This window comes from Ctenocephalides felis, unplaced genomic scaffold (assembly GCF_003426905.1).
Source record: "Ctenocephalides felis isolate EL2017-DRISC unplaced genomic scaffold, ASM342690v1 CF-g0.4_SCAFFOLD_00845, whole genome shotgun sequence".
In the NCBI taxonomy this organism is placed as follows: Eukaryota; Metazoa; Arthropoda; class Insecta; order Siphonaptera; family Pulicidae; genus Ctenocephalides; species Ctenocephalides felis.
The window spans coordinates 88,090,464-88,103,275 of record NW_020536999.1 but is presented as its reverse complement, the minus strand read 5'-3'; the positions used below and the strand labels follow the sequence as shown (position 1 = coordinate 88,103,275).

At 32.3% G+C, this 12,812-nt stretch overlaps 4 protein-coding genes across 4 annotated transcripts; 2 read left to right on the top strand and 2 right to left on the bottom strand.

Annotated features, from left to right (window-relative positions):
- Positions 1 to 2,854: 2,854 nt before the first annotated feature.
- Positions 2,855 to 3,769, bottom strand: LOC113362851 (zinc finger protein 525-like). Its single transcript, XM_026605347.1, has one exon. The coding sequence runs from the start codon at positions 3,743 to 3,745 to the stop codon at positions 2,855 to 2,857; it is 891 nt and encodes a 296-aa protein (XP_026461132.1). The 5' UTR covers positions 3,746 to 3,769.
- Positions 3,770 to 4,681: 912 nt separating this feature from the next.
- On the top strand, positions 4,682 to 6,144 carry LOC113362850 (PR domain zinc finger protein 1-like). The gene is made up of 2 exons (XM_026605346.1): positions 4,682 to 5,165; positions 6,059 to 6,144. The coding sequence occupies exons 1-2, from the start codon at positions 4,682 to 4,684 to the stop codon at positions 6,142 to 6,144; spliced, it is 570 nt and encodes a 189-aa protein (XP_026461131.1).
- Positions 6,145 to 8,038: 1,894 nt separating this feature from the next.
- On the bottom strand, positions 8,039 to 9,100 carry LOC113362849 (zinc finger protein 525-like). Its single transcript, XM_026605345.1, has one exon. The coding sequence runs from the start codon at positions 9,098 to 9,100 to the stop codon at positions 8,039 to 8,041; it is 1,062 nt and encodes a 353-aa protein (XP_026461130.1).
- Positions 9,101 to 10,950: 1,850 nt separating this feature from the next.
- LOC113362847 (zinc finger protein 239-like) lies at positions 10,951 to 12,081 on the top strand. The gene has a single exon (XM_026605344.1). The coding sequence runs from the start codon at positions 10,951 to 10,953 to the stop codon at positions 12,079 to 12,081; it is 1,131 nt and encodes a 376-aa protein (XP_026461129.1).
- The last annotated feature ends 731 nt before the right edge of the window (positions 12,082 to 12,812 follow it).

The following is a 12,812-nucleotide window of genomic DNA, read 5'->3' as shown; positions in this document are numbered from 1 at the left end:
GCGCATCAGTAAGTAGTTTAGAGCAGTTTCATGATTTTTGTTTCACAGAAGAAGTAAAAGCCTATTTAATCCATTTCTCACAGGTAGGTTTTACTGTTAACAATTTATCTAATATATTACATGGAGCAAGAGCTAGCATTTGTTCTGCTCTGGAGGATTTTCACAATGTTTGTTTTGATAAGCAAGGGAACAACACGAAGCTTTTAAATGATTTCTATAGAGAAGGGTTTACGGCTAGTCACTTATCCACAATATTAGGCATGTCAGGAAATAATACAGCTTCTATCTTAAAAAAATTCCACAAATCATGTTTTGATGAACGGAATTATCTAAGTCATTTCTTAGCTGAGAAAAAGCTTTTTTCCCCAAAAGATATATCCTATGTGCTAGGCAGAATAGGAATTAGCGTTCGTTATGCTTTTAAAAAATTACATGATCTTTGTTTTGATGAAGCTGGAAATAGGACAAGTTATTTAAGTGATCTGATCAAAAATAAAAAGAAAAAGAAGAAGAAAAATAGAATACCCGATGCGCTATATAGAAAGGAAATACTTGACATATTGTATAAAAAGGTTAGAAAATCTTATTTTACTGTTTCAGATGAACAGACTGTAAATAATCAACACAGTTAGGGATCATAGTAGACTGGACATTGAATCCGGACAAATGTCATGATTCCTATTTTTGTAAACAAACATTTCATAAAATAATTTTTGTGAGTTATATATTATAATTACAAATAGTCGCATTTCCCCATTGGTGACCGACGACTTGAAGATTGCAAATAAGCGCGGATCCAGATTTCAAAAATAGTTTAAAATAGATGGGTCATTGCGGCTCCGGAAATTTATGACCTTTATTAGTTTTTTTTTTTTTGCTGACTCTGGTCTTCTGTTGGCTTACTTATCCAGTATGCCCAGTCTTCGGATCATTGCGGACTATCACATTTTTCTTGCCCTGACCCTGACCCGGACTTCCGTCGGCATACATCTTCAGTTTGTCCAGAACTCTGGTCATCGCGATCACAAGAACTAGCTCTGACCTCTGACTTTGAGCCACCTTGAGCTAGTCAGCATCAGTAGTACCATTCGCACCAGAACACAATACCTGCAACTACTCTACACTAATCCTAAACTCAATTAAGTAGAGCCTGTTTCCGATCAACTGCAAATAGGATTGACATCAACACTGAGCGCGGAGTGATGTGGGATCGTGGTAGACAAGTGATCCCAACAAAACAAATGATATATGATATGTCATAAGATTTTATATACTCTATTTTATAATACAATTTTTGGTAAAAATGGACATTTTATTTACAAATAATCGTATTTTTACATTTTCATCATATTTTCACTATGAACTGCATTGCGTTTCTTCAAAGTGGGGCGCATGACATCGTGCCTTAAGGCAAATTGCTGGAATTGCCCGTACCATTTTTTTTTTTTTAAAGATTAACATTTTTGAAAAAAATTTACTTTGAAAAAATTAGATTTCTGAGTAACTATAAATTTTTGAAAAGTATTCTTGAAGAAAAAGTTAAAAAAAATCGAACTGCTTTAACTGCATAGAGACGAAATATCGAAGCGCGTAAGCGCCGCGTCGCCGTCTAACGGATATACAGTACGGAACCCATAGGAGTGTAAACAAAATTTATACTTATTGTTGAAATTTTTATAAAATAACTGATAATTTAATGTGCATATGTCTAATGATCATTTTTAACCGCCAAAAGGATTTTTTTTTTACTTTTTTCACTAAATCTTCGAAATCGCTAGACCTGCCTTCATGAAAATTTAATCAGAGCTTCATCTTGTCCATACAAGTTAAATGTTTTTTGAATTATTAAAGTCGGACGCTCCGTTCTCTTAAAAAACTGAGTTACTGTTTTTAGCACTTTTGTCCGTATCTTCGAAACGGCTAGACCTGCCTATGCCAAAAACTAATCAGCACGTGGCCTTATCAACACCAATCGAATGTTTTTTGAATAAATGAAATCGGTTGGTCGGTGTTCCCACAATCGTCGACGAACATTTGTATCCGCACGCACACTCACACACAAACATACACACACATGCACATACACATACATCCATTTTTTCTAAGGTATGCCAATATGTTCAGCAACCTTTGAAACGTAAAAATATATAAAAATTCTCATTTTCGATTATTTTGCGATTACTATAACTTACCCTTTGGGAAGTTAAAAAAAACATTCGATTCCTATTGATAGGGAGATGTGCTGATTAGTTTTTGGTAAGGCAGGTCCAGCTTTTACGAAGATACGGAGCAAAGAGTGCAGAAAATATAAATAGAATTTGAGAGAACGGAGTATCCGATTTGAATGATCTAGTAAACATTCAATTCGTAATGATTGGAAGTAGAGGTGATTAGGTTTTGGCAAAGGCAGGTCCAGCCGTTTCGAAGATACAGAGCTAAATGTGCAAAAAATGGCAGTTTTTGAGAGAACTAAGCGTCTGATTTGAATGATTCAAAGAACTTTCTGCTTGTTTTAACAAAATAATTGTTTTTGGAGAAAAAAAAAATTATTTCAAACTTTTTTTTTAATTTTTTGTATATCGAAAATAATTCAGATTTTAATTTTAATTGTGACAAAAGTTCTAATATACATTAAACAAATAATTTCAACTTTCCAATTCATTTTATATAATTCTTATAAATATTAGACAATGTTACAATATTTATAATAATCTATTTGAAAACATTCAGTATTCCTCGAACATTTCGTTACGGTACGGGAAGTTCCAGCAATTTGCCTTAAGGCACGATGCCATACACCCCACTAGTTTCATGAATAGAATGCTTCATTACATATTTCACATTTACAACAATGTTATCGATTATGAATAAGCATATGTTTCCTTAACCCACGCAAATGCTTAAATGCCTTCTTGCAAGTTTCACACTTATGTGGACGCTCTTCGGAATGAATGAGAAGGTGTGATTTCAGGTCACTTGATCGTGTGAATGTTTTATTGCATATTTGGCATTTGTAGGGGCGTTCTCCAGTATGAGTTTGTATATGTCCTTTTAAGGTAAATGATGAACGAAAAGCTTTGTCACACATTTCACATTTGTAAGGTCGTTCTCCAGTATGAGTAAGCATGTGGTATTTCTTATTTATCAAATGTGCGAAGGTTTTATTGCATATCGTGCATTCGTAAGGGCGCTCTCCTGTATGACCACGCATGTGGGATTTCAAGGCACTCATTGTTGTAAATGTGTTATCACATTTTGCACACTTATGGGGGCGTTCTCCGGTATGTACAAGTATATGCTTTTTTAGATTACCGCTTTCTATGAAAGTCTTATTACATGTTCCACACTTGTGGGAACGCTCTCCTGTATGAGTAAGCATATGCTTTTTCATAATAGATGGTGTTGTGAAAGCCTTATCGCATAATTCACATTTATGAGAGCGCTTTTCAGAATGAGCAAACCTACTTGGTGTTGGATCATCGAATTCTTTGATGTTTAAAGATTGCTCTATATTAGTGGGTGCCTCAATTACCTCCTGTTTGACTTCTTCCTCTATAGTCACCTCGGAATCCATAAATCTTTCCAGGCAAGTTTCGTTGTCTTCAGAACACGACTCAGACTTAACAATACCATCGACATAATTAAATTCATCATCAGTTTCACCTTTAACGTCTTCTATTGAATATTCTGGTGGTTCAATTTTAATTTTCTGATCATTCATAGACATAATTGTTTCTTCTGACATTTTTAGATAATTGCACTGAAAATGGTTGAGTACTATTTAGTTATTTATTTTAATCAACGTTCTACTCAATTATGACAATAAGTTTAACTATTTTTTTTATTTATGTTTGGATAGTATCTATTTACTAGTTTGACATTTCAAGCATAGAATAAATACCAAATACTTATAAAGATGAGACACTTACCATTTTTGAAATTTAAATCTGTGGTGACCAACGTCGGAGAGAAAGGAATGTACTGGTTTTAAGTGTATTGAAGTAAATTTTAAAATGTCAATTACTATTAAACTTTGACTTTTTTGTTGTTTTTTTTCTATACATATAATTACATTTATCAGAGAATGCCGACAAGTTGTTTATAATTAATTGTTTACAAATTAGCAGATTCCCCCAAAACTATTATTATACTTAATTAAGTTATATTAGGTCCTCTGATCGGCTGGCCTTCTTGGTATAAATGACATGCTAGTTGATTAGGATGGACGTCAATTCTGTTCTTATAATTATTGGCAACAATTGATATGTTCTTGAATTGTAGTGGGAGTGGGTATATCTGTGTCTTTGTGGAGGATCCATCTTGGCGTGTAGCGGGGAGCGTTTAATATTTGTTTGTTTGATGTAACTTGTTTATTATTATTTATAACACAAAAATATAAAAACACATGAAAAGCGCACACTGATAGCCTCACGTAGTTCAGATTTAGTCTGGCGCTGCAATCACACACATAGCGATTAGAACCATAGAGAATTAGAAAAGACGCGCCACGATTAATGTCTCATCTTTCTCGAAATGTACTCTCTCTCTATGCTTCAAATGTCAAATAACAAATGTAAAAGTTTTGAAATTATTTATCACATTGAAAAAAATTCTTGGTAGATCTAGACTATTATTTAGCACACAACTATTTTCTAATTTTTTTTTGTGAAAGTATTTAAAAATGTCGGAAGAAACAATTATGTCTATGAATGATCAGACAATTAAAATTGAACCACCAGAATATTCACCAGAAGACATTAAACTCGAAATGAAGGATGAATATGATGATCCTGACGTTACTGTTAAATCTGAATCGTGTTCTGAAGATAATGATTCGTGTTTAGAAAGATTCATGAATTCCGAGGTTACAATTGAAGAAGAAGTCAAACAGGAGTTAGTCGAGACATCAACTTATGAATGTGACATTTGCAATAAATCATTTGCAGAATCAGATCATTTAAAAAAGCATATGATCGAACATATGCCTAATAATAGCAAAGAAAGATCTTTCAAATGCGAAATCTGTTACAAGGCTTTTGTTCGATTAAGTGATCTGAAAAGGCACATGTTCATTCACAGTGGTGAGCGTCCCCACGAATGCAGTACATGCAAAAAGACTTTCACACAATTATGTGCTCTGAAAATTCACATGCGTATTCACAGTGGTGAGCGACCCCATCGATGCAATATATGCAATAAGACGTTCATACAAATAGGTAATCTGAAAAGTCACATGCTGATACACAGTGGAGTACGTCCGCATCAATGCAATATATGCAATAAGGCATTCACAAAATCAAATGATCTGAAAAGTCACATACTTATACACAGTGGAGTACGTCCCCATGAATGCAACATATGCAATAAGAAATTTACACAATTAAGTTATTTGAAAAATCACATGCTGATACACAGTGGAGTACACCCTCATGAATGCAATATATGCAATAAGAAATTTACACTATTACATTATCTGAAAAGTCACATGCTGACACACACAGGAATACGTCCCCATGAATGCAACATATGCAATAAGAAATTTACACAATTAAGTTATTTGAAAAGTCACATGCTGATACACAGTGGAGTACGTCCTCATGAATGCAATATATGCAATAAGGCATTCACAAAATCAAGTCATCTGAAAAGTCACATGCTTATTCACGGTGGAGTACGTCCCCATGAATGCAATATATGCAATAAGAAATTTATACAATCTGGTAATCTGAAAAAACACATGCTGATTCATAAACGAGAGCATTCCTATAAATGTGTTATATGTAATAAGGAATTTACTCAATCGAACGATTTGAAGAGACACATGGCACTTCATAATCAGAAGCGTGGTGAAGATCAATGAACTATAAATTATTATTATAATATATTTATTTACTTAAATTTAAATATTGTAAAATTTTCTTGCATGTAATGGAATATATAAATAGTATAAAATGTACAGTAAACACTGAATAGTATCAATATTATTTCATAATTTTTTATTATTTTAATTTTTATGTATTAAATAGTATTAATGAGAATTACTAACCATTGGTTTCAGGTTCGAATACAAATACTCATCTTGGTCAGCAGAGTGCATTTGGATATTCACAAAGTTATATTTCACCAAATATAGATTTAAAATAAATTAGAGAATCATTCCTACAATTTTGTATGTGTGTTGCCAGATAAGTTCATTGAAAATGCCTCGAATAAAGAATCAGTGAATATATATTATATTTTATTAACATAAAAAGGCGTACGTACTTATGAGGTACCTATGAACAACATTCAATAGGTTTATATAATATAAATAAATAACAACTTGTTACTTAGTTATTATTCTTTTATATAAAAATAGAGCTCGATTTGTTAGGTTGCTAAAACTCTAAAAAGACTGTACGCTTTTGGCCAGGTTTAGTCTTGGAAAATTCGTGCTAATCTAGAGGTTGTGGGAAAGTTGAGATATTATTTCAAAACCTCGTAGAAAATTTACATTTTTAATATAAAATTTTTGGTAGGAGCGCAATTCATAATGAAACAATCGGTGGCGGCTCATACGTCAAACGTCAAATGTCAAATGGTTTTGACTGATTATGTTCAATTAAATTTAATAAAGTGTTTTGGATGAATATTATTTAATTGTAGTGAGTAGCTTTATTTATAGACACAAATATTATTAAACAGGCCGCTAGTGTTATTAGAAACTCAAAGTATCGAATTTTTTGAAATGCTAAGTAATATGAAAATACTGTTTTTAGCTTTATCACACTCTTTTTTATTTATATTATATTATTATTACTATTATATTTATTTACGGGATTGTTAAAAATAGATTATTGTAAGTAAATAAATTACCTAGTGGTGCACGGTATTGTACCTTAAGGCAAATTGCTGAAACTTCCCGTACCGAAGACTCAATATTAAAAAAATCTGCAAAAATTAGATTTTTGAGAAATTTTCTAATTTTTGAAAAAAATGTTGTTTAACTTTCCGTAGGGTAAGTTATTGTAATACGCCGAAAATCGAAATTGAAAATTTTTACATTTCTCGACGTTTTGAAGGTTTCTGAACATTTTGACATACCTCAGAAAAAAATGATGTTTGTATGTATGTATGTACAGATACAATTTTTCAGTCCTGTTTTCGAGCGCACGGATCAACCGATTTGAATGGTTCAAAAAAAATTCGATTCCTATTGATATGGATGGATGAGCTGATTAGTTTTTGGCAAAGGCAGGTCCAGCCGTTACGGAGATAAAGAGCAAAGAGTGCAGAAAATAGAAATCGAGTTTTTGAGAGAACGGAGTGACCGATTTGAATGATCCAAAAAGCATTCAATTTGTTCAATGATTAGGGAAAGTGATGATTAGTTTTTGTCAAAGGCAGGTCCAGCCAAAAAATAGAAATAGGGTTTTTGAGAGAACGGAGTGACCGATTTGAATGATTCAAAAAACATTTAATTTGTAATGACAAGGAGAAGTGGTGATTAGTTTTTGGCAAAGGCAGGTCTAGTCGATTCGGAAATAAATCTGCAAAAATGGGCAGTTTTTGAGAGAACTTAGTATCCGATTTGAATGATTCAAAAAACATTCTGTTTGTGTTGACAAAACAATTGATTTTGGAAAATAATTATTTCAAAATTAATTTTCTTCTTACAAAAAAAATTTGTTTTTGTATATCGAAAATAATTCAGATTTTTATTTTAACCCTTACCACTCGGATGCCACTGGGATGCCAAAATTCATATAAATCTCGGAATTCGCGAGTGGAAAGGGTTAATTCTGGTTAAAGTTCTAAAGCTCACTTATATACTCTAAATAAATAATTTTAACTTTGCAGTTCAGTTTATATAATTCTTATAAATATTCGACAATTTTACAGTATTTATAATAATCTATATGAAAACATTTAACATTCCTCCAACATTTTTTTATGGTACAGGAAGTTCCTGCAATTTGTCTTGAGGCACGATGCCATACACTACTAGTTCCTTCACGTTCCCCACTTTGTCTTCTTAAAACACCTACTGTGCAAATGCCTAATTGACTTTTTCATATTGACCATCACTTTCTCCAGTATGAGATTGCATGTGCGATTTCATGTTTTTGGAATGTGCGAATGTCAAATGGCATATCTGGCATTCATAGGGGCGTTCTCCAGTATGAGTTCGTGAATGATCTTTTAAATTATGCAATAGACTGAAGGCTTTGTCACATTGATCACATTTGTAAGGACGGTCTCCAGAATGAACAAGCATATGCCTGTTCAAACCATTTACGCGTGCAAATTTCTTATCGCATATTTTGCATTCATATGGGCGCTCACCTGTATGAATAATCATATGCTTTTTCATTTCACTCGGTAGTGCAAATGTCTTGTGGCATATTTCACATTCGTAAGGGCGACCTCCTGTATGGATTATCATATGCTTTTTCATGTCACTTGATTTTGTGAATGTTATATTGCATGTTTCGCATTTATGAAGAAGCTTTCCAGTATGAGTATACATATGAGTCTTTAAAGTACTCGATTGATTGAAGGCTTGGTCACAAATTTTGCATTTGTAAGGACGTGCTCCAGAGTGAATGAGCATGTGGGATTTTAGATGACACAATTGTGTGAATGCCTTTTCGCACAATTCGCATTTAAATGGGCGTTCTCCAGTATGGACACGCATATGATTTTTCATATTACACAATGTTGTGAATGCTTTACCGCATATTCTACATTTGTGTAAACCCTTTCCTGTAGGAGCATGTATATTTTGGTCCAGATTAACAAGTTCTTCAATGTTTAAAGGTTGTTCTCTGGTGTGATCTAATAGATATCTTGTATCGCATACAGAAGACTTTTCATCATCATCTTCACAAGTGGGTGCCCCACTTAATTCCTGTTTGACTTCTTCCTCAATCTTCACATCGGAATTCATGAATCTATCTAAACAAGTTCCATCATCTTCTGAATAAGGCTCCGGCTTAACAATATCATCAAGAGCATCAAATTCATCCTCAATTTCACCTTCAATCTCTTCTATTAAGTATTCTGGTGGTTCCATTTTAATTGTCTGACCACTTAAAGACATATTAGTCTCTTCTGACATTTTTATATTAGTGTGAAAACGGTTTGGTACTATTTTATTTAATAATTTTCTTAAATTTGATGATGAATTTAATCAAATTTAGGTTTATAATAACTTGTTGTTTGACATTTGCTTTGGAACTTGAAAGCATAGAGCTTGTTTTTAGAAAGATAAGATTGGACATTAATTATCTTATCTTGATATGTTACACAAATATCTCTATGCTTCAATTTTCAACGCTAAACGTGAATTTTTATATTTAAACGCTTTATATTTAAACTTTATATTTTATATTTGAACGCTTTATACTCTTCTTTTATCTATGTTTAAACGATCGTTACACAAATTATTAAACTCGAGTTACATAAATTTATTCATAGATAAAAGAAGAGCATACAATTTATTATACTGTGAAATATGAATTTATTATACTGTGTATTATGAATTATATTATTCTATATGTATTACATTTATTTAATTTATTATACTGTGTATTATAAATTTATTTTACTGTAAACCATCTGGGCTTGATTGTTTTTTCTCCCTCATCACCTTAATTTTTGAACAATTTAATTTTATAAATACTCAACAAATTAAAATTTAATTAACAAGCTACAACCTAATAAGCAATATTATGTAATAGTATACATAACTAGTTGTGTATGGAATCGTGCCTTAAGGCAAATTGCTTGAACTTCCCGTACCGTAACAAAATGCTCTAGAAATATTAAATGTTTTCAAATAGATTATTATAAATATAGTCTAATATTTATAAGAATTAGTTATAAACTGAATTACAAAGTTAAAATTATTCATTTAAAGTGTATAAGTGAACTTTAGAACTCTAGCCAGAATACAAAAAAAAAAGTTTTTGAACAAAAAAATTGTTTTTTTTGCCAAAAGCAATTATTTTGTCAAATCAAGCAGAAAGTTTTTGAATCATTCAAATCGGATGCTTAGTTCTCTCAAAAACTGACAATTTTTTCACATTTAGCTCGGTATTTCCGAAACGGCATTTGAAAATCTAATCACCACTTCTCTCCCTCAAAAACTCGATTTCTATTTTCTGCACTCTTTGCTTCGTTTCTCCGAAACGACTGGACCTGCTTTCGCCAAAAACTAATCAGCACATCTCTTTATCAATAGAAATCGAATGTTTTTTGAGAAAGGTTCAAAAAACATTCGATTCCTACTAATAGGGAGTGTGCTCATTAGTTTTTGACAAAACTCGGTCTAGCCATTCTGGAGTTACGGAGCAAAGAGTTGCAGAAAATAGAAATCGAGTTTTTGTGAGAACGGAGCATCTTTTTTGAATAATTGAAAAACATTCAATTCGTAATGATGTGGAGAAGTGGTGATTAGTTTTTGGCAAAGGCAGGTTCAGCCGTTTTGAAGATTTGGACCTAAATGTGGAACAAATGGCAGTTTTTGAGAGAAATAGGCATCCGATTTGGATGATTCATCAATCAATTATTTACCAGCTTTATCAATGGTAACTGTAACAATTTGTACTTAACACTTTGCTTATTTTCTAATAACAATTATTTATTAACTAATAATCATTCTAGAGTTAATAATAATAGCATTTGAAAATTTAAAAAAAATTGTCGATTTGTTTCGCTTTTGAGTTGACAGGCGGAGCATAGAGCATACTTTGAATTTACAAAAGATGGTAGATGTCTCATCTTTTTTAAAATATATTGACTCTATGCTTGAAATGTCAAATCTGTGCTATTTTGTTTTTTAGACAAGTAAATAAATTTTAATTTTTTAATAATATTTAATTTAACATATTGAAGTTTTTAGGATTATTGATTGAACAAAATTTAAAAAAGTATTCATTTATATATGTATATGTGATATATATAAAAATGTCTGAAGAAATTGCTGTCTTTACAAATGAGCCTAAAATTAAAATTGAGCCACAAGATTATTCAATAGAAGAGATTCAAGGTGAAAATGAACAAGGGGGTGATGATAAATCAAAACCTTGTTCAGATGATGATGAAGCTCCCTTGGAAATATTCATGGAGTCTTCAGAAGTCACAGAGGATCAGGAATTAAACCAGGCTCATAAGATCGAACACAACTGTCCACATTGCACACAGACTTTTTCAGATGCAAGTTCTTTAAAAACACACCTCAAAATCCATACCAGTGAAAAGCCTTTTGTATGCAAAATATGCTATAGAGTCTTTGCTAGAAGTGGCAATTTGGATCAACACATGCGTATCCACACCAAAGAACGACCTTACGAATGTAATATATGTAATAAAACATTCAATCGTCCCCAGAATTTAAAAAACCACATGTACTCTCACAGCACAGAACGTCCTTACAAATGTGATAAATGTGGCAAAGCCTTCGGTCAATCTAGTATTTTAAAACAACACATGCGCTCCCATAGCGAAGAACGTCCTTACACATGTGGTATATGCGATTGTAAATACAAAGACTACACAAACCTAATGAGACACATGCTAGTACACAGCGAATTACAACCTTATAAATGTGACATATGCAATAAATCATTTACCCAAGCCGGGGGCATGAAAAGACACATGCTTCTTCACACCGGTGAACGTCCTTACAAATGTGATGTATGCGATAGAACATTTACTCAATCGAGTGGCATGAAAATGCACATGCTTATCCATACCGGTGAGCGTCCTTATAAATGTGACATATGTGATAAGACTTACACAGGTTCGGGTGCTGCTAAAAAGCACATGTTAATACACACTGGGGAACGTCCCTATAAATGTGAAACGTGTGATAAAAGATTCACTTATTTGGGGGATTTGAAAAAGCATGTGTTAATACATACTGGAGAGCGTCCACATAAATGTGAATTGTGCGAGAAGACATTTACACAATCAGGAAGTCTGTCGAAACATCTGCTTTCTCATAAGGGGGTACTACCACATAAATGTGAAATTTGTAATAGAGGTTATGTTGATAAACGAAGTTTGATGAATCACAAATGTACAAAAAACTCTTAATAATTAATAATTATGTATAAATATTATTTAATAATAATTGAATTAGTTGTCAGTAGCATTTGCCTTGAAGCAAATTCCAATACATTTCAATAATAGTCCAGTCATTTAAACTTAAATTAAGTAAGAATCTCGAAATTCGAGATACCCAGCTGTAAGTCTGTAAATACTTGTATTTTGCACCTTAAAAGTTGTCTCAAAACCTACATATGGAAGGGTGTACATACCATATGTAGATTTTGAGATAACTTTTACAGTCTTACAGCTGGGTATCTCGAATTCTGAGGTGAACTTACTACAATGACTGAACTATTAATTATTACCCTACCATATGAGGTTTTGAGACAACTTTTTATTGTCAAAATACAAGTATTTACAGACTTACAGCTGGGTATCTCGAATTCCGAGGTGAACCTACTATAACGACTGGACTATTAATTATTACCCTACCATATGTAGGTTTTGAGACAACTTTTAGGGTGCAAAATACAAGTATTTACAGACTTACGGCTGGGTATCTCAAATTCTGAGGTGAACTTTCTATAATGACTGGACTATAATCAATTTAATGAATAAGAATTGAGGCTCTTCTTTTATCTATAAATTAACTTTCATCTATGTAGACAAAATGTGCAACTGTTTATTTTGAAAATAAATATTTTGCTTTCATTAAAAACGATTTTCAATACATATCTTCAATATATATATATTTTTTTACGTAAAACTTCTTTAGG

What these genes read in the sequence shown, in the direction of transcription:
- LOC113362851 (XM_026605347.1), bottom strand. Translation starts at nt 3,745, where the DNA reads ATGTCAGAAGAAACAATTATGTCTATGAATGATCAGAAAATTAAAATT.
- LOC113362849 (XM_026605345.1), bottom strand. Translation starts at nt 9,100, where the DNA reads ATGTCAGAAGAGACTAATATGTCTTTAAGTGGTCAGACAATTAAAATG.
- LOC113362850 (XM_026605346.1), top strand. Translation starts at nt 4,682, where the DNA reads ATGTCGGAAGAAACAATTATGTCTATGAATGATCAGACAATTAAAATT. An exon ending in TCACATGCGTATTCACAGTG is followed by an intron (nt 5,166 to 6,058) that starts GTGAGCGACCCC and finishes CATTGGTTTCAG; the next exon opens with GTTCGAATACAAATACTCAT.
- LOC113362847 (XM_026605344.1), top strand. Translation starts at nt 10,951, where the DNA reads ATGTCTGAAGAAATTGCTGTCTTTACAAATGAGCCTAAAATTAAAATT.